The sequence below is a fragment of the Eptesicus fuscus genome, chromosome 9, assembly GCF_027574615.1.
Source record: "Eptesicus fuscus isolate TK198812 chromosome 9, DD_ASM_mEF_20220401, whole genome shotgun sequence".
NCBI lineage: Eukaryota > Metazoa > Chordata > Mammalia > Chiroptera > Vespertilionidae > Eptesicus > Eptesicus fuscus.
In genome coordinates, this window is record NC_072481.1 from 46,898,839 (window position 1) to 46,919,955 (window position 21,117).

The 21,117-nt window shown below is 41.3% G+C and overlaps 1 protein-coding gene across 2 annotated transcripts in view; it reads left to right on the forward strand.

The window, feature by feature from the left end:
* The window catches only part of PDE4B (phosphodiesterase 4B), a 434,463-nt gene that overhangs the window by 301,423 nt on the left and 111,923 nt on the right, over nt 1–21,117 (forward strand). For both annotated transcript variants that reach the window (XM_028142374.2, XM_008139401.3), the window contains 4 exons: nt 40–234; nt 8,145–8,181; nt 8,306–8,376; nt 17,757–17,806. In XM_028142374.2, coding sequence (XP_027998175.1) covers nt 40–234; nt 8,145–8,181; nt 8,306–8,376; nt 17,757–17,806 — 353 coding nt within the window. The remainder of the gene's footprint in view (nt 1–39; nt 235–8,144; nt 8,182–8,305; nt 8,377–17,756; nt 17,807–21,117) is intronic.

Below are 21,117 nucleotides of genomic sequence, written 5' to 3' on the forward strand. Positions count from 1 at the left end.
CGCTGACATGTGACCGGAGTTTTCTGCTCTCTTTTTCAGCTTTGATGTGGAAAATGGTCCTTCCCCAGGTCGGAGCCCGCTGGACCCCCAGGCCAGCTCTTCCTCTGGGCTGGTACTTCACGCCACCTTTCCCGGGCACAGCCAGCGCAGAGAGTCCTTTCTCTACAGATCAGACAGCGACTATGACCTGTCACCAAAGGCGATGTCGAGAAACTCTTCGCTTCCCAGCGAGCAGTGAGTACCAGCTCTGTCTGGCTCCCGGTCTCACTCTGACCTCACCCTTAACCCTGGCTCAGCAGCAGCAGCAACACTTCCCCCTTAGCCCGCAGGGAGGAGCAAGGAGAAAAATGAGTGTGAGCAGAGGTGATGGTGATGACCATCTTGAGGACTTTAATGCTCTAGAGCTAGAGTCTCCAAGGGTGTCACACGCCTCAGGCCCAGTATTCAGTTCACATCTGTTACTGATTTTTTTCGGCTTCATTCTCTGAACTGCTAAATCGTTTATGAGAAGATGAGAACCTTAACACTTTTTACAAATCACACTTAAATTTTCCACAGCGTGTGCGACATGAGGCTACAGTAGAGAAGAAAAATGGTGGTTGGTGACATGCATCCTCTCTCAGTGGCCTTTGCTGGGTGACATTTAATCGTCTGCCTTCCAGCCACATGTCTGTGTCCTTTCTCTGGAACATGGACACAATGCCCACTTGTTGCCCAGCTCCTTGGTGAGACACGACACACACACTCCACCGTCTTATTAAGCACAGCTCATGTTCTGTTTTGCTGCTATTAATTGTAGATCTCTAATTTTCATTTAAAGAACAACGGCGGAATTGTGTTACTTGTTTATTAAATTTTCGAAACCAAATAAAATTGGATGCTGAAATGCATGCCTTAAAAGGTTTCTGGGCACACGTACAGTTGTTTTTAACATCATATGTTATAAAAATATTCGTAGTTCCCTTCAGGCGCCAGCCCGGAAAATTCCACTGGGCCCTCTTCCTCTATTGGAAAGGAAGCTAAAAGGGTCACCCTCTTGTGAAAGGGGCAGGGGGCGTTTTAAAGCTACCAGTAAGAAAATACTCCCCAGGGCATTTCTGCTAACCAATTTTAATAGAAGCACCCCTGCCCTAAAATAATAATCGGGTAGGCCTTATTCATTCACTTGGCAAATATTTACCGAATCTCCCCTATGTGACAGGCAGTATACCACATACTGGGGCTGGGGGGAGGCAGGTGAGGGCTGGAAAGGGTCAATGGGTGGAAAGGGGGACATCTGTAATACTTTCAACAATAAAGATAAATATTTTAAAAAATTAACAAAACAGTGGGAAAATCACAGATGAGTTAAAAAAAAAAACAACAACAACAGATATTCCCAAAAAGGTTACATGTTCAGGGAGGTTAAGTAAGGAAGATAAGAGGAACACCCACATAACCCTGCTAGTAGTGGGATCAAACATTTAATGCGTGCTTACCAAGAGCCAGGTGCATTGACATATGTTATCTCTTTTATCTTCACGACAATCCTGTTGGTTGGCACCATTATTGTCTCCACTGTATGGATGATAAAACTGAGACTCTGAGAGACTGAGAAACCTACCCCTCTCCCATGACGATATGCCATGCTCTGTCCAATGACCATATTCAGAACTATTGGACTCTATCCACTTACGTTCTTCAAACTACAAGGTAGACTCTACTACCAGGTAGAAAACAGATGGATGCACATTTGACATACCCGAGGCTGGAAGACAGGTAACCACTTTGCTGCAGATCATATAGAACCAAGGAAGTTTCTGACCAAAGGGATGGGAGCGTTGACAGTGAATATACATGGAATTCTCTCTTCCACTAAGAGTAACACCTTTCTAGTCTTCCTGTGTGGGGAGCACAGGGTATTTAGTGAGCTGGAAGTAATTAGAGCTCATTCACGTGGCGTCTCACAGATGAAAGACTATCTTGGGGAGGCAGCTAACGGTTCCCCAAACTCATGCCAAACAGAAGGATGGGTCTCAGGTTCATTCCTGAGGCTCCTCAGAAAGTTCTGATCAAACTTCAGATTAAACTCTGATGATTTCTTACTTAGACTCAAAAGGTTATAGACATTTTGAAACTGAAGAGACCTAAATGATCACAGTCCAACTCAGTCTATAGCTGTAGAAACAAACTCTAATTCTGAATGCCTCTGTATTCAGAGTCCCTAATACTAACGGTTTACCCTCTTTTCAGTTTTACCAAGCAGCAAAATGTTTCCCAAACTTTAGAACTAACGTGGTATTGCCAACTTTAAATTGAGACAAGTAGGGATTGTATATGTTATCTAGTATCATTCTCAATTGATAAAATAAAAAGTAGGAAGGCACACTTTCATAATAAACAACAGCCCTTCTCAAGAAAAAAAACAGTTGGCAACATAATACCCTGGTATGATAGACACTAAAAATAAGATGCATTAAAATCTTTGCATGAATAAAAATAGCACAGCATTTGGTGTTGCAAATATTTCAACATTATATTAAAATTTTTATATATTTGTCAATTTAGGAATTTATATTTCTCAACAAAACAAGAAGTGGGGCTTGAATAATATCCAAATTCATCTGGCATTTTATTTTACCAGGACCATGTTGGAAAATCCAGTATCCCACAGGTATCTTGAGCTAAACTGAGGAGTGCTTTTAAAGATATTGCATTCAATTATTACTCTTCAGGGTGAATTGAAATAGAGCAAGGGTGGGGAGTGTCTGGCCCGAGGGGCATATAATGCTCTAGAAAGCATTTGGTCTGGCCCTGCCAAGGCACTGGGGGTGAGTTAATTAGATGTCTGACCTAATATAGCAGGCTACTTTTTAAGTTGATAATTTCGTATGGCCCGTGAATGATGTTATAAATATCCAAATGGCTCTTGCCAGAAAAAATGTTCCTCATCCCTGTATAGGACTGGCCTTGTTGCTCCCTGCTTTAAACCCGCCAGTATCTCTTCTCACCTTTTTAAAGCCACCATTTATGTGAGCACTGAGTTGTCTCTAGAATGAATAATCAAGAGAACTGAGACCCAACAACCAAGAAGAAAAGCAGAAATAACAGCCCACCTGCTGATTGATTGACTACCCAAAAATACAATGTGGTGTCTAAGACTTGAATTAGACTTACTACTATCCCACATGGCTTTAAGACACTAAATTATCTCTAAATAAAATCACACATTTACCGAGCATTTCCTATGTGCTGTGTACTATTTAAAGTACATTACAGATTTTAACTCATTTAATCTCCATAACCCCAATATGGTTGGTACTATAATTTTCTTATCTTAAAGATGAGGACATTGGAGCACAGAAAGCTTAAGTAGCCTGCCCAATAAATGGGGGACCAAGGCTTAAACTCAGGGAGTCTAGGCAATTAAACCATAGGCTATCCAGTACATAACAGACACTAAAGGAGGATGAAAAATAAAAATAATGGTATTAACCTCTGACTACCTTTCCAGATGTTATGAGGATCGTATTCATAGTTTCTTTAAAAAACACTTACTTGAATTTAGGCACTTTGCTAACAAATTGAACATCTGTATCTTCCAGGGAGGTAAAAAAAAATTAGTAAGTCAATAGACAGTTTTAATACTTTTGGGTAAGGGCAATCCTAGAAAGGTATGCACAGGACTTTGAGAGGTCTAGCCAGGCAGGGCAGGTAGCCCAGGCTGAGGAGTTATAGTTAAGCTGGAAGACTTAGCAAAGCAGAAGGGGATGCATGAGGAAGGGCCGTGTGCTAACTAACTCTCCAGTTGTCAGGAGCATTGTGGGAAACCACAGCTCAGTGTGACCGAGAATGTGAGCGGAAGAGAAAATTGTGAAAGATGGGGCTAGAGAAGTAAGCAGGAACCTCATCATGCGGGGCCTAAGCTAAGGAGCTGGCCTTTATGCTGCAATGGGAGCTACTAAAAGTTTTGAAGCAAGAATATACATAATCAGAGGCATGTTTTTGAGAGATAACTCTGATTACAGTATGAAGACTGGTTGGGAGGGTTGGCAAACCTAAACACTAGTATCCAAGAGCCAAATGGGAGGCTTTGGTAATCCACAAAACAGAGGATGGAGATCTAGCTTAGAGCAGATCCAATGGGCAGTTAATGAATATTTGCAAGTTAGGATCAGCAGGGATTGTGGTTGACTGTGAGGTTACAGTCTTGACCAACAAGATAGGTGGTTGCACTATTCTCTAGGGCCAAGAACATACTCTTATCACATGAAATGATGTATATGAAGATGCTTTGCGAACTGTAAAGTACAACATAAATAGTTCCCTTGAGTGTGATGGGGGCAGACATGACTAATCTAAAGAAGTCCTCACCAGCTGGGAAGACAGGCCTACAATTGTTTAATTATAATAGTAATAACACCAAATACTAACAAGAATAACTATAAATAACTGAAGAGCTTTTATGTGCCAAGCACTAAGAGTTGCATCCCACTTTACAGAGGAAGAGATTGAGGCATAGAGAGATTGCCTGATGTTTCCTAATTAGCAAGAGAGCCATTGAGAAACAAACCAATGCTGGCTGGCTCCATATAATCTATAATAATAAAAGCATAATATGCTAATTAGACTGACATCCTTCCGGATGAAGCTGGGGCTGTGAGGGAAGCCCGGATCCTGGGTGTCAGAGCAAAGCCAGTGCCAGCAGCCAGGGAAAGAAAGGCCTACTCTTGCATGAATTTTGTGCATCGGGCCTCTAGTAGTATATGTTTCTCTATAAGACAGACTAAAATCAGTGTTGCAAGAAAAATACAAGTAAAATTTTTTGTGTGGGTATGAAACATAGAAATTAATACAATCTAGAATATAGCAGTAGAATAAGCATTTTTGCTTTCCAGAAAACTATTTCATTGTTTAAATAGACGTACACTCAATTCTAAGACCCAGTGTTCTCATCTCCAATTACTCTATAATATTGTAATGTGCTGGTGTTGTCACTAGATGGTGATAGTGCCATGGATCTGAATATCTGGCCTCCTTGGGAGTCGCTGCCCTCTCTAGTGTTTTGGGAAAGTAAATACATCGCTTTTCCGTAACTAATCAAGTAGTTTGTTATTTCCATGTCCTTTTATTTTTAATGATTAACATATCAAATTTTGATTTAAAATTTTAAAGTGGCTTCATAAATCATCCAGCTGAACTCGAATATGAGGTTTTTTTTTTTGTTTTGCTTTGTTTTTTCCTGTCCTTGCTATAAATTGCCTATGAATTAGTTGATCATTTTCTAGCAGCTATTGACATACAGCATTAGCTTTTGCAGTTCATATTTCTTTAAGGGAGCCAGGGCTGGGGATCTGCATGTCCATCTTCTGCTTCTGAATGTTCTGCTCTCCTAATCTTCATAAGTTCCATAATAGCCATGTTGACATGGAGGCCTCTTAATGTTTGTTTACCGCCCTTTAACCATTAGTTTGTACAGTTTTAGTATAGTAACTCCTCATTATGCAACACAGCGTCCGTCAGCTTTAGGTACTACATATGTGTGAGATTTGCTCATATTATTTAGCTTTTTGTTGACTCCAGAAATCCAGGAGCCATAGATGATCTACTTAACTCCATGACCTTATCCCCAACTCAACCCAATGTCTTCAGAACAATGTGAACGTCACAGCAAAAATCTGAACACACAGCAAGATATTTCACCCACCTGAAGTTCATCTCAAGAAAATAGCTTGGGCAGGGGCAGTCCTAGATGCAGTGTAGCACCCTGCATTGATCACAACTGCTCATTTCTTTGGCTCCTCCCATGAACCCCAAGGGTCTTCCATTGGCTCTCTCTAAACATGTCCCCTAACCTCAGGAAGCCATCCCTGCCATTGCTTTCACAATCCCCATGGTTGTAGGCCACTCGTAAATCTATACTCTAATTCCCATAGCTCAGTCTTCCTGCTTGATGTCTCCCACAAATATCTTAAAACCCAGCATGTGGGAAAGTGACACAACTCCTCCACCCCTTCCTCCTCACTTTTTCATTTCTATTCATGACTTCACTATTTTCCCCCATTTTTGAAACTGAAAAGAACCTCTCTTTATGACCCCTTATTCTTGGCAAGATGTTTAGGGTTTCTTCCCATTGTCTTTTCCTATTTCTTCTTCTGCCTCACCTATTTCTTCTCATCTGAATGACTGCAGTACCCCCCTATTTTCCTGGCTCTGTCTTCTCTTCCATGTATCTCTTGTTGTCAACAGCATTTTACTTTCTAGAGCACTTTTCTCTCTGCCTGTCTCACTAAAAGCCTTCACTGGTGCATTCCCTGCTTCTGAGTTGAGCACCAACTCCACAACCATTGTCGATTCTGTCCATAATATGGGCATGGGGGAACTTCGAGTCTGATCCTCTACAATGTGCTCAGCTCCACCCAGACAGCCACAGAGCATTTTTGCTGAGCATGTTTAGTACTTTCCATTTCAATGCCTTTGTTCTGGCAGTTTCTCTCATGGGCAGCATCTACCATCCACTCCATTTAAAGCTTGCCCTTAAGAGATCATCTTTCACACAGCCCATTCAATCAAGCCTTTCCTACTTCCCCTAATCTATAGTTAACACCTCTCCTCCACACCCCATTGAGTATCCATATTCTGTATTTATACTACCTATTGCAATGTTTTTGTGTTTTGGATATTTTTCTGTCTCCTCTCCTATGTTTTAATTTGTGGTCACGGATTCTGTATAATTCAATCTGTCAGCTCTGCAGAGTCACCGTAAAATAGGAAACATAATGATGAAAAGCACAGACTTTTGGAATCTAATAGTCTTAAGTAATTTCACTTATTCCATATGTGCTAGTTAAGTAGTTGCTTAACTTCTCTGAGCCTTGATATCACCCCTAAAATCGGTATATAAAGAGCGCCTGCCTTAAGTCTTGTCACAAGCATTGAAAAAGAGATACTGCACATACGGTGCTTAGCACAGGGCCTGACATATGGTAACCGTGCAAAGCATGCATTATTTTTATAGTCACAGTACAAAGTTAATGTGCAACAGGCTTACTCGATTGAATTGAAGGGGGACTTCTAGATAAGACAAAGATAAGCAGGGGAAATGTTATATTAAATAAGAGCCCAAAGTAAAAGCCTGTGTTCGAGAAGAGGCGTTCATGCACACAAGTGTTCAACTGTGCACTCCCAGGCCTCACACAAGGCCTGTTAATGGGCAGGTGCTTAATAATTGCTGGTTGTGTTGTAATTAACTAAGAAGGGCCATATTTGTATGGTGATCATGAGGACAGACAGTGAAGGAAGCTCATTGTCAACCGGCTGGTGTGTGGCTGCTGTGATTCATGCTGTGATAGCAAATTGGCCTGATTCTGTGTCTGCAGCTCAGACGGACTGTCTTCTAATAACTTTAATGGAGAGTTTGCTGCAGGTGGGCTTAAGTAGACTTATCATCAAAGCACATGGCAGAGAGAGAATACATTTCTGAAAACACACTTTTGTCCGTTCCCAAGTACAGATTTACATAATACTAGGTACAGCTTAATCAGATCTTTGGGACAAAATGAACAACAACTACGATATGGTAATGGTAGGTTCAGTCAGTACACTTACATTAAAAGCTTTTCCCTGGGTACTTTAAGAAAAAAAAAAAAGTTATATTAAAAACAAAAAGTAATGGGATTTGCAGACAGAAATCTGTGTTTAAATGGCATTAAGGCTGCGGTTCAGATCAACAAAAGCCAGGAAATCCAAAGTTAACCTTTATCCAGACTGTTATGCCATTTTTTCCTACTCTGTATGTGCCTGTGAGCAGTCCTCCCTTTGAATTTCCTGGCTCTGGCAACCCACAAGTCGCTTTGAATTACAGTCCTCTAGGTCTGCTGTTTAATGGGACTATACCCTGAGGATATATGCTTACTTGCAAATGCTTTCATGTGTAGTCACTGTAAGTCTAGGAGCCATGAATTGGTGGTGATGGGTTGTTGTTGTTTTTCAAGTTCCTGAGACCCCCACGTATGCTGAAAGCAGTCCTGCCTTTATATCTAGGTAGAAGGACTTCAGTATATCATTTGTGTTGCTAACACTGATAAAGTTTCATATGACAGCTTATATGCCACAGTTATCATTCAAATGCATGTTTAAATGTTGCTTTTCTCTTTTTCCACCAGACACGGTGATGACTTGATTGTAACGCCTTTTGCCCAGGTATGTATCATGCTGGCCCTGGCTCTCTCTCCCTTCATCTCTGGGTGTAGTTTCTAAGCGTGGCTTCTGAATGCTCCCATGTATCTCCTTTTGTTTCTAAACATTTGAAAACTTGTTCTTCTAGGTCCTCGCCAGCTTGAGAAGTGTGAGAAACAACTTCACTCTGCTGACAAACCTCCATGGAACATCCAACAAGTAAGCATGGACTTTTTGTGGAATTAGGAATCCCTTTCATAGAGGCAAAACCACTGAACAGCACTTAAAAACGAACAAAATCTATTTCATGGAAATTTGCCACCCAAGCTAATTTAAGATATGGGATGAAATTTTAAAATAAGATGGAATATCATAGAATTTTAGAACTGGTAAAATGTTAGAAATTTGTCTGGGTCTTATTTGTCTCTATACCCTTAACAAATGAAAGAATGAAATGAAAGTTCAACAAACGAAAGAATGAAATGAGAATTTTGTTAACTGTTATATTTGCTACTTTGGAAAGTATGAATACTTAGCAGTAATGGCCAAAAATTCTATTAAAATTCTTTTGGAATAGTTATTAACGAATTCAGAAATTCAACTTTAGATTAAAAATACCAAAAAGTTCAAGTCCAAGTAGCTTATATTTTGATAATATGTAAACAAGTTCATGCAATTTGATTATCTATCTTCTCCTTTCCCCCCAAATGACTACATAAAAGTGGTTATTTCAGTTAACATTGCTGAACCTTGTCCCCCTCATCTGTAAAATTGAATTTGATATTCCTACAGGAACTTTCTCCTCTAAAATGATGTCAACCTATTTGTTTAAATGCTGTGCAGTTCACTATCCAGTATTTTTAAAGGTCATCATAGGGCTCACAAGGTCACAAAATCATGTTCTTGGAATAGGAGGGCTGAAGGAGACCTTTGAGGCCATTTATTCAACCTCTTTGTTTTTCAGGAGGAGAAACCCAGACTTCCTAACAACCACATCATAGGTTATAGACATACTAGAGCCAAATCCTGAATATCCTGATTTTTCCAGCCAGTGCTGGCTACAGAACACCCTGTCTTTTAGCCTTTGCAAAATTATTCATCAACCCTCGATTTTGCTTTTATCCAACCTTTTCATGGAGTGGAGTTGTTAAGGGTGAGAGGAGACCCCGCTTTGAAAACTTACTTTTTATTTCACTGTTCTATAATTTGTTACAGAACTTCCTGTGCGAGCTCTGCATAACGCAGTGGAATCTTTCCCCACAATGTTCTCCCCTCTAAACTATTCCCCAAACTGCCACCAGAGTGACTATTCTCACGTGCTATCTGACCACATGCCTCTCCAGCTTGAGGCATTTCCACGGCTCACTCTTATCACTCAGATAAAGTTTAAAGGTGGACACTTGGCACCCAAGGCACCTCATGATCCAGCTCAAGTTAGTTTGATAGATAGTTGTTTGAGTTTATATTTGATGCAATATACATGAAAGCTAGAGACTTGCCAGCTTCTCTTGCCATGGTACTCCCTGTTTAGTCGTTTATTAAATAATTCACCCAACAAGTATTTATTTATCCATGCATATATATGTATTTAAGAAATATTTATTGCCCGGCTGGCATGGCTCAGTGGTTGAGCATTGACCTATAAAACAGGAGGTCATGGTTCGATTCCTGGTTGGGGCACATGGCCGGATTGTGGGCTTGGTCCCCAGTAGGGGGCATGCAGGAGGCAGCCGATCAATGATTCTCTCTCATCACTGATGTTTCTATCTCTCCCTTTCTCTCTTCCTCTCTGAAATCAATAAAAATATACTTTGTAAAAAGAAATATTTATTGAGCACCCACTTTGTACAAGTCATTGGTGACACAATAGTGACACCAAAACATATAAGTTCTCTGCCACTTCAGGGCTTTCATTGTAGTAGGAAGTGCCAGGGCATACCGTGGTGAACAGTCAGACCAGGTCTCTAGCCACATAGGATCACATTCTAACAATTATGGTCTGCTTGTTCTCTTCATGTTCTCTTCTCCACCCTGTTTCTGGCCTACTGTTCTCTCTTCCTAAAATCTCTCTCTCTTCCTGCCAGTGATTGCCTGGCTAAGTCCTGCTTGGTTTTTATAGCTCGTCTCTAGAATCACCTTCACCAGGGCGCTCTCCCTGACTCCACCAAGCCAGGCTGAGCACCCCTCAGTGTTCCCAGAACACTCTGCAAACCTTATCATACTACTTATGGATCTCTGTCCACTGGACAATGTGCCCTTTGAGAATTATAATTACTTTTCCTTGAATTTCCAAGAATTAGCAGAATACCTGACACATAGTGAGTGCCTTATAAATATTCATCATACATATGAGTTCTCACTAAATAATTATCTGAGAAAGACCACCAATTATTTAGAAAAATACTTTTTCAGAAGTGATGCTTTTTCTTTTCCTACTTTTTTTTTTTTTTAAGAATACAGCCTTTGGGCCATACTGAATGGCTTTATAATCTAATTCTATGGTTTGAAAATTATGTGACTTGGGCAAATGAACCTCTACATTTCAGTTTCCCAGTCAGTAAAATAGTGTTGTTCTGAGAATTAAATGAGTTGACACTTATAAAGCATTTATAACATCACATAGTAGATGCTCAATAAATGTGAGCTATTATAATTGACTAGAGGCCCAGTGCATGAAATTTGTACACTGGTAGGGTCCCTAGCAGCTGCTGGCTGGATACTTCCTCCCTTCCCCCAGCTGGCCCCGCCCCCCTAGTCAAACTCCCAGACTACTCCCAGTCAGTCGAGGGGACAATTTGTATACTATGCTTTTATTATATAGGATAGTTATATATCTCTCCCAAATTCCAGAAATAAGGTAACACTATAGGGTTTCATATTCATTATCTTAGTTTCAATCACCATAATGAAATCCATGACAGATATTGTTGGCCCCACTCTGTGGATAAAGAAACAAAGCTTAGGGAGATTAAATGACTTGTGCAAGAACATACTACTTCTCATGAATAGCAGACTCATACTTGAAACCTGATATCCTGACTCTCATTGAAGTAGTCTTTCCATTTACTACCCCTGTTAAGTCTTCTGAGTTATGGGAAGAAATTTCTGAAGGCTTTGGAACAGAGAGTCATTTAGGAAGAACTTACAAATAGATGAAGGTCAGAGAGCCTGAAGTCAGAGACATGAGCTATGAGAGTGTTTTCAGGAATTAAAATATGAGAGTGAAGCCCTGGACCAAGATGATGAAGGTTCGAATTGGGAAGGAAGGAATCAATAAATAAACTTTCCAAAGGCTTCTTAGCAAATCATGACTCAAGATCACTACATTAAATAGCTCCAAGGAGTTAGGGCTTGGGGGGGGGAGGGCGTGGAGGGGAGGGCGGGTCAGGGTGCAGTATCACAGGGATGTTTGATTTTCAGTTATTAGTTTGTTAGCATGGAGATTGGATGTTCTTAATATTGTTCATGGTCTATTAATGAGCATAAACATTGCTGATTAATGACTACGTCAGCTGAAATGACTTTCTCAAGAATCAGGTCTTTCTATAGTCTTGGGTGTTTTGGGCCACATAAACCTTCAGGAACTGAGTTGCCATATTCAGAGCTCACCAAGGGCTCATTCTCTGACTGAGGACCACCCCCCAAATCATGGCCCTTTGTATCATCTTTGGTTCCAACCAAACCACGCTCACTAAATAAAATAGATTTCCAGCTGTGCGATCTTTGTGAATGATCTTTCTCGAATCCATACCCATATTTGTACAGAATTGATTGTTTCATTGATTTCAAGTACCTCCTTGAAATCAACATCAACCAACAGAAGTTCAAGGCAGGGTCCATAATGCATTATGTTCTATTCTTAGGTAGTCAATATTCTCAAACAGATAAAGAAAACCTAATAACCACCAGGAATAGGTCCACTGTCCTGAGAGTGTTCCCCAACCCCCTTTCCCCACAAATATACTTATCCTAACAACTGAACATGTAAGATTCATGGAACTCAGAAATTGCTCTCTGGGGTATTTGACTTGGGTTCCAGGGTGCTACGCCTTGCCTTCAATGTAACATTTAAGCAATAATGTGTCTTTGGAGTGGTTTTCATGAGATATCTCGAGTGTGGTTTATTATATGAAAAGGAACTCCCACATAGAACTCTACTTCTCATAAGTCAAGATTTCCTTTATCTTTTGGCTCTTTGCTATGCCTGAAAGCATTCCATTGTCTGTCTGAGCTTTACCACCCAAAGGGGGAAAGTCTCAGTGTTCCTCTTGAGGTGATTTCCTTGCACTTCCATGAAATGTTCCACCGAGGAATGTTTGATTGGGCCTGTGTTTCTTGGCTTCACATTAAAACCTACATTTCCTTTGTCCCAGGAGTTAATTTTGAAAATATGGATTTCAATTAGAGTTGTTAATTTAGATAGGTATTCCTAAAGCATTTGCTGCCTTCAAACAGGCTGGTGGAGAAATCACATGTGTGAGTGAGAGTGCCTGCCATTCAGCAGTCTGCGGGCCAGGGGGTAGAGCTGGGAGCAAAGATGTATCCCCACGGAGTCAATAGTGTCACTAGCCTCCCAGATATTACCATTGGCTATCAGGAAATCATGTGACAGTTCTGTAGTAACATTCTTCCAGGGCATAATTCAATCAACATGTATGCAATCTTTGAGAAAGAATTAATAAGCACTTAATTTTTTTTTTCAGTGTATATCTGAAGTTCCTTTCATTGCTTTATGTACTTTGGCATGGGATTGAAATTAGCTGAGAATAATAAAATTTTGAACATTCAGAGTTGGAAAGAACCTAGCCAAATTTCCTTAGCGTAAGTGAGGAAATGTATGTAAAACCCCTCACACAGGACCTGGCACATTGTAAATTCGTAGTAAATGTTAGCTGCTGCCGGCTCTCCCCAAGTGGGAAAGAAACTGAGAGGTGCAGTGGGTTGCCTATGGCTATGCAGTTGGAAGGAGCCAGAGCCAGGATTAGGAACCCTGTCTTCTTATTCATAGTTCAGTTCTTTCTCCACTGTGCTATTCAGGGCTGCAAAGTATTCACTGCTGGGGCCACATTATCCTCCCTATTAATATCACTGACTTCAGCAACTCAGGCATATCATTTCTTAGGGTTCTTCCGTAAGTTAGGGGTCATTGGAAACTGAGCAGCCAATGCCATTTTCTTCTGGCACTTGCTGTTTTCTAATTGGCACTCTCGTGTCTTGTAAGCCATAATGCAGCTTCCAGAAGTCATTTAAAATGTATCGAGTTCACTCATTTAAAATGCATTGAGCCACTTCTTTGTACCAAGTCTCAGTGATAAACCAAATAATCATGGCTCTTGCCTTTTCACAGCTTAGACACACAGATGCTTATCAGAATTAACAACTCTGAATGAAAGCTATAGTTTTAAAATTAACTCCTAGGGCAAAGCAATTAATGAAATTTTTGTAATTTTCAAGAAGTCATTTGCAGAATTAGGTGCTATGAGTAGCCATGCTATTAAGAAAGCAGAAATTTTCAACACTTACAGTCTTTTTAGTTCATTCCTTTTACAAAAGCCTTCTTTGGAATTCAGGTAAAATAAAATTATTATAAACATACTAGAGGGCCAGTGCACGAAATTCGTGCACGGGGGGGCGGGGGGGAGGGTGTGTCCCTCAGCCCAGCCTGCACCCTCTCCAATCTGGGACCCCTTGAGGGTAGTCGGCCATCCCTCTCACAATCCAGGACTGCTGGCTCCCAACCACTTGCCTGCCTGCTTGCCTGATTGCCCCTAACCGCTTCTGCCTGCCAGCCTGATCACCCCCTAACCACTCCCCTGCCAGCCTGATCAACGCCTAACTGCTCCCCTGCTGGCCTGGATTGTGAGAGGGATGGCCCCCAAATGTCCTGTTCCTCCCCCCCCCCCAACTGCCCTCCCCTACTGGCCTGATCTCCCCCAACTGCTCTCCTCTGCCGACCTGGTCACCCCTAACTGCCCTCCCTGCTTGCCTGATCACCCCAACTTCCCTCCCCTGCAGGCCTGATCCCCCCAACTGCCCTCCCCTTCAGGCCTGGTCTCCCCCAACTGCACTCCTCTGCTGGCCTGATCGCTCCCAACTGCCCTCCCCTGCCGGCCCAGTAACCCCTAACTGCCCTCCCCTGCTGGCCTGACACCCACAACTGCCCTCCCTTGCAGGCCATCTTGTGGTGGCCATCTTGTGTCCACATGGGGCAGCCATCTTTGACCACAAGGGGGGTGGCCATCTTGTGTGTTGGAGTGATGGTCAATTTGCATATTACTCTTTTATTAGATAGGATATTAATCTAATGAATATATAATGAATACATACATCATGCCTAGTTTTTGCTGACTCCAAGGTTACAGAGATGAACAAGATTCAATCTTTGATTAAATGTCTTACAGGTGAGTGGAGGAGAAAGCCAGAAAAATGGGAATTGTGATCTAGCATGAGTAGTACTATGATGGGGCAAGCATGGGGAACTACAACTAGCACAGAGACTGAACACAGGAAGGAAGGCTCCTCCAAGGAGGTGATGCCTGAGTGAAGCCCCAGAATATGAGGACTTTGCCACTTAAAGAGGAGGAGAAAGTGTTCAGCTGATCTAAATATATGCAAGGGCCCAACAACATAAGTGCATGCTGTGTATGAGAAACAGCCAGTAGTATGTAGAACCAAGATTCTACATGAAAAAGGAAAGCAGATAAAACATTAATGTGGATCCTGCCATCAATGGGCCATTGATTAGTGGTGGGAATAATATGTGCTCATATGAGTTGTAACAGGAGGAAATAACCCTAAAGTTACAAATAAAGCACCATAGGAGATTAGAAGGAAGATCATTTTTAGCTAAGAGGATGACATCTTTGGAAGTATGATTCTGACACCAGTTTTGTTGTATGGGTTTTTCTCCCCATACATCAGAGCAATTGTCCATGAAACCAGCTGGGCATCCCATTATTCAACTCAATTCTGACACTGTTTACCTAGAGATAGTGTCAGATCCTACAAGTTAAGGGCTCAGTCCTCCCAACTGCCTCTACCCCACATTTCAGATGCCAATCACAAATCCAGGTTGTTACCTGTGCTTCTAACCTAGTGGCTGTAGATCTGAGGTTCCAATCACTCCCTCCTTGGGTTTGATTAATTTGTTAAAATGGCTCACAAAAAAATACTTACTAGATTACTGGTTTATTAGAAAAGGATATAACTCAAAATAGCCAGATGGGGAAACCTGCGTAGGACAAGGTATGTGGGAAGGAGCACAGAGCTCCCATGCTCTCTGAGCCTGACAGTCTCCACATGTTCACCAACCCAGTGCCTTTGGAGTTTTATGAAGGCTTTAATACAAAGGCATAATTGATTAAATCCTTGGCCATTGGTGACTGAACACAATCTCCAAACCCTTTCCCTTCCCTGGAAGTCCAGGGTGGGCGGGGCTGAAAGTTCCAACTCTCAAATCACAAGATTGGTTCCTCTGGCATCCAGTCACAGGGATTTTCCAAAAGTCGCCTCATTAACATAACAAAAGACACCTTTGTCAAGATTCTCATTTAGAAAATTCCAGGGGCAACAGGAGGAAGACCACCAAATTTATATTTCTTACTAAACATCAGAGAAGGCTAGATGGTATTTAAAAGTGTGAGGTTGTGCAGGGAGAGCTTTCCTCTCAGAGGAATGGCTGAACAGTGTCAGGAAGATGGACAGCACATGGCCAAGGTCAAAGAAGTGATGACATTTGGCCTTGGTGATGTCTGAGTTAGTCCATTCATTCATTCATTCATTCAACAACTATTTACTGAGTGCTTGGCATATGAAAGGCCACTCTGGGTTTTAGGGATCCAGTAGTGAACATGTTGTTCCCTGCCTGCATCAAGTTTACATTAAATTAAGGCGTTCTATATTGAACACTAATTGGACAGTGCCTATTTTAATTACAATTTTAGAGAGCTACTAAGATGAGTACAAGACGGCGTGGTTTGAAATGAAATGTCAGGCAGGGAGGAATCCTGAGAGATAAACTAGGAAAAGCATGTTGAGAACAAAGAGCAAAGAGCCTTGAATGCCAGGTTATGGAGTTTGACATTTAATCTCTTAATTTTCCTGAAGAGCAGCCCTCAGTTTCAGTGTAGGTGTTAGCAGCCATGGAGAGTGCATGTATTTTGGTTTCTGAAAGACTTAGCTTTGAATCCCAATCATGCCACAGAGGGATTAAAAGTACCTTGCCTAGGATCACCTAGCTAATCAATGAGAGAGATGTGAACCCTGTCCGTCGGGCCCTGCAGCTATAAAGTGTAGATACTTAGAAACCAGATTACCCCTAAGGGACCAAAACTGAATTTGGAGCAGTTAATAACAAACTAGGGAAATAACTATGTGCTCACACCTATAGGGAGACCTTCCCTTCGAAATACCTTTGCAATCCATTCACTATCATTTAGAAGTTGGCCTTAATCCAAAACCTGCCTATACATCAGAATTCACAGAGAAGTAAACAATTACAGATGCCCATCCCAGACATACCGAAATAGACTCTCCAAGGACAGGGAAGGGATTCATAATTTTTACAGCTGTACAATTGAGTCCGATGTCATCCATGTTCAGAGACCCACTGGCCTAGAGTCCCACTCTCCTGCTCCTTGTTAATATCCTGCTGCTCTTTAGTGGGGCAGAGAGTCCTCTGTACCAGTGATTCTGAAAATGTGATTCAAGACCAGCAGCATTAGCGCCTGGGCACTAGTCAGAAATGCAAACACTCAAGCCCACCCCCAGCCAACTGAATCAGAAACCTGGAGGTAGACCCAGCAATGTCTCCATAAACCTCCAGGGGATCCGAGGCACTCTACATTTTAAAAGCCATTGCTCTGTACTGTTTCTGGGAGGTTCTCCGGCAATGCATTGGGAGAGTCTGGCAGTTCCGCAAAACATGAGAAGGATGGTGAAAGCAGCAAAATCGGGGGTCATGGGAGTATAAAGAAGAAACAGAAAATCAAGAAAGAAAAGGAGAAGCAGGCCCAGTGTGTGGGGGGGCATGAGTAGGTTTGCTTGTTTCATTTGACTCGACATCAGCAGGTTTGTTATGCTGCAGAATAATGCCCAGTTTCTCCATGAAAAGACCGCTCCATAAATTAAGCCACCTGAATTACCATTCCTAGTAGCTGTGTGACCTGGGGTGCAAAACTGGAAGCCTGGACTGATTGATCTCTATGGGCTCCTCTGGCTATAACTTTCTACAGCACTGCCCCGAAGGAGCTGGGATTCACTCTTACATTTGGTACCATTCCTGAGCAAGGATATCCTCTTCTAAGGGCCTCCTGAAACAGGGAAACCTAAAACAGAGGAGCCGGTGAGGGACCTGGAGTAAAGGACTTCCTTCCTGGAGTGTTGCCCATCCAGGAGGCTGCGCAGAGGGAAATTCCAGGCCATCTGGATGTGAGAGAATTGCAGTCATTTACGCATGTTACAGGAGCCTGCCTTCCGGAGAAAGCATTATGTCACTTGATAGCTCATTGTGACCTGGAAAACTCCCCAGAGATCATGGGGAGGCAGGGAGAGGATATTCAAACAAAGACTCAGGTCTTCTTTTCTCTCTGTCTCCACAGGAGGTCCCCAGCTGCTAGCCAGCCTCCTGTCTCCAGAGTCAACCTGCAAGGTAAGCCATGTCAGGGCCTATCTCCGTGTTTCACAACTTACTGCAGAACCTTTTCGGGCAATAATAGCATTTGTTTGCATACCACGGCCCTCAAAAGTAAGGCTCTTGCTGACTTTTTTGAAAAGCATACTGGAGCTTGACTTCATTCCATGTGAAACTGAGTGAAAAGCAGCATTCAATGGTTTTCCCATCGTATGTATTCCCAGACTTCCAGAATGTGGTGGAAGAGTAGTAACGCTGCTTCCCAGAAGAAGAGCAGTATTGATAGGGCAACTGGACCTCAGCTTGCTGACCCCAGTGAACTCCAGGAGAGCTGACCTCACAGGCCCTGAGGTGCCCTTACGTTGGGCTCTACAATCTATGCTAGTGGTTTCCTCTTAGCATCAACCATAGATCCCCTTTGGATATGCATTCCTTCCAGGTGTGAAACCAAAGGCTCTTTCTAGGTCATAAATCATTTCTTTTGAAGGTCATCCAGTGTTCTTTCTCAAAGGTGTTGTTTTAAAGAAACCTAACCTCTCATCTTTCAATGCTGCGCCAAGTTTCATGTAGAGTTGAGAGCTGTGTGTGGAGAGGAAGGGCCATCTTGAAGGAACAGCGTGGAGATATACTGAATTTAAATTCTTTTTGACGTAAGACATAACCAGTTAGGTGACATTTTTTAAAGTGCAAAATGCAGTTTTGCCCCTCGACCTGACCCCAGTAGCATAGCAGTCATCTTGAGTAAAACCACAGGAGAAGCAAGTGAGATGAGCTCATAGTGAGATCATCTAACTCCCCGCTGCCTCGTACACCTCTGTGTTCCAGCAGCGCTGTTCCCTTCGCTTCATACACAGGCTCTTCCCTCCTCGGATGTTGTGTTCTCTTGCTGGTATCATGGCCACAAGGAGAATGGGAATAACACTAGCGCCCAACTTTTAAAAGAAGGGAACAAAGGCAATAGGTTCTATTGGTGTGCTGGCTTCTGAAATAGTTATGGTATATGCTTTAAAGATATTTTTATGAGAAAAAGATCGAGAACAAGAATAAAAGTGAAAAAGGAAGAGATTAGGTAGAGTTTACCTCTAGAGCGCCATGACATGAAGTAGAGAGAAGAACTAGTACTGTATCCATGGACTTCAAAAACCTGGGGTGCGGATGGACTGTCTCATTAGAAGTTTATAAAAAGAAACTAGATAGAGTGTTTTAACATAATACTGGTGTTACATACTTGCAGATCAAAGGGGGTGGTTTTGAAACTATCATTTCGTCATTCTGGCCTACCAGTGAGACTCCTTTGCTCACATTTCTGTTAGCCAATTTACGGAGGGGCACCCTGACTTTGAGTCAGTTTGAACATTTAAACTGTGTTTTCTTCCTTTTGTGATAAACACTGACAAACATGAGGAGAAATGTGATATTTATTATCCTATAAAGTAGATCATTAACCAGAGATGCTGTTGGAAAGATCATTTTGTGATTATTGGCACAGTAACTGCAGTTTGGCAGCTAGAGTCTTTTGCTGGGTTCTCCTAAAACAATGGAGCAAAGAAATGACAATACCACTTAGGCAATTTGTTTTTGTCTGTCTTTGTGGCAAACTTCAAAAATCCTGGCTTTTCATTGGGAAGAGAATATAGTGATACCCAATTATTACATAATTATAGGTTTCAAAATCTTAACGCTTAAATGCGGTCAGAAAAGGAAGGAGGACACACACATCCTGTGTTTTGTTCTTATTATCAGCTTAAATGAGTCAGGCAGATTTTTCCTGTTATTTTAATATTTATCAGCATATGACAAAGAGGTGTGTTTAAATAGAAACTTTGAAGGGGAATGAAAAATAAGTGGCTTGGAGCAAACAGCCCTGAAATGTCGAGTGCTGCTTTAAAAGGTGATTTTTCATGATCCTCAGATCAGGTGTTGATTTATCAGCACTGAATACTCATGTATTTGAATTGAGATTCGAGATAAAAGATACAAGAAACACACAATAATTTACACAGTTTAAGCAATAATCCACTTGGTTAGGAAAGCCTGAGGTAACTGTATTCTTGTATAAAGGGACAGAGAGACAGAGAGGGGAAAAAAGAGAAAAGGCAATTCTCTTTTAAAGGCATTTTTAAATGCATCTAAATGAAGGCAGTACAATTCATTTTAAAAACTAATTGTCAGAAACCATGGTTAAATTGGTACATTTGCTCTTACAAATTAATCATTAACTAGGATAATTCTTGGGGGAAATTAAAGCAAATTTCTCAGCCTGCAGTACTTTTCTTTTTACTGTTTAACCAAAATTATTCTTTTTAGCTCTCATGGTCCAACACAAATGTCCCTCCTTTGCTAAGACACCCTAATTTTTTTAGAAAATCGCTGTACTTGCTCCCTTTGTATGCTTTGGCAACAATTCCATTCTAAGATTTTCTGTAGTTCATGGCTTATGTGTCTCAACCATTGGAGCTTTTGGAAGGCAGTGGCTTATTCATTTCTGTATTATTCAATATGCTTTACTATTTTCACATAGTAGGAAGACAGTATATGTTGACTTGACCAGAAGAACTACATAATGTTTGGGTACTTTATCTTAAGAAACATGTTATAAGTTAAAACTTAATACGAGTCAATATCTTTATATCTATGGCTCTGAAAAACATTCAATTGTGCGTGTTTACTATTTAACATCAGTTATTGCATTTAAGTTAAAAGAGATTTAAACATACTTTATAACTGTTAAATACATTAGTGTGGTCATATAGGTTTTAAGCAAAAATAGTTAAATCTAAAAAACTGGCATTTTGCACTTTGTGTAGGGAAGCCAGAGGAAAGTAAGGAAGAATTTAAAACCCAGAAAGTAGAGCAAAGTGGAAATCCTACACCATCAAGTTAAGGAGAAAGGTGCAGAAGCTGCCGGCTGTGAAGTTTTAATGAGCATCTCAATTTTTATCATATTTTGCCTTTTCACAAGTATGAATTCCAGGCTTTCTCTACATGATGCTTAGCGGGAAAGGGGGGAAAATAGAACAGAAGAAAGAACATTCCAAAACCAGGCACAAGAACTGGGTTCTGTCATCTATACACACTCAAAGTGGATAATTGAATTGATTCTCAATATTTCAGGCTCCCAAACTACTTTCAACAGAAAAAAAAAATCAAATAATTGAAGAAAATCAGTCAGTGTGTGTGAGAGAGTGTGTGTGTGTGTGTGTGTGTGTGTGTTGTGTGTGTGTGTGTTAGTTGCTCCACTTCGTGCAGCCATCCTGTCTAGCCCTTGCTTTCGCGTTTCAGTAGTGATTATAGGTATGTCATGAAAGTGAGAATTTACCAAAATGGTA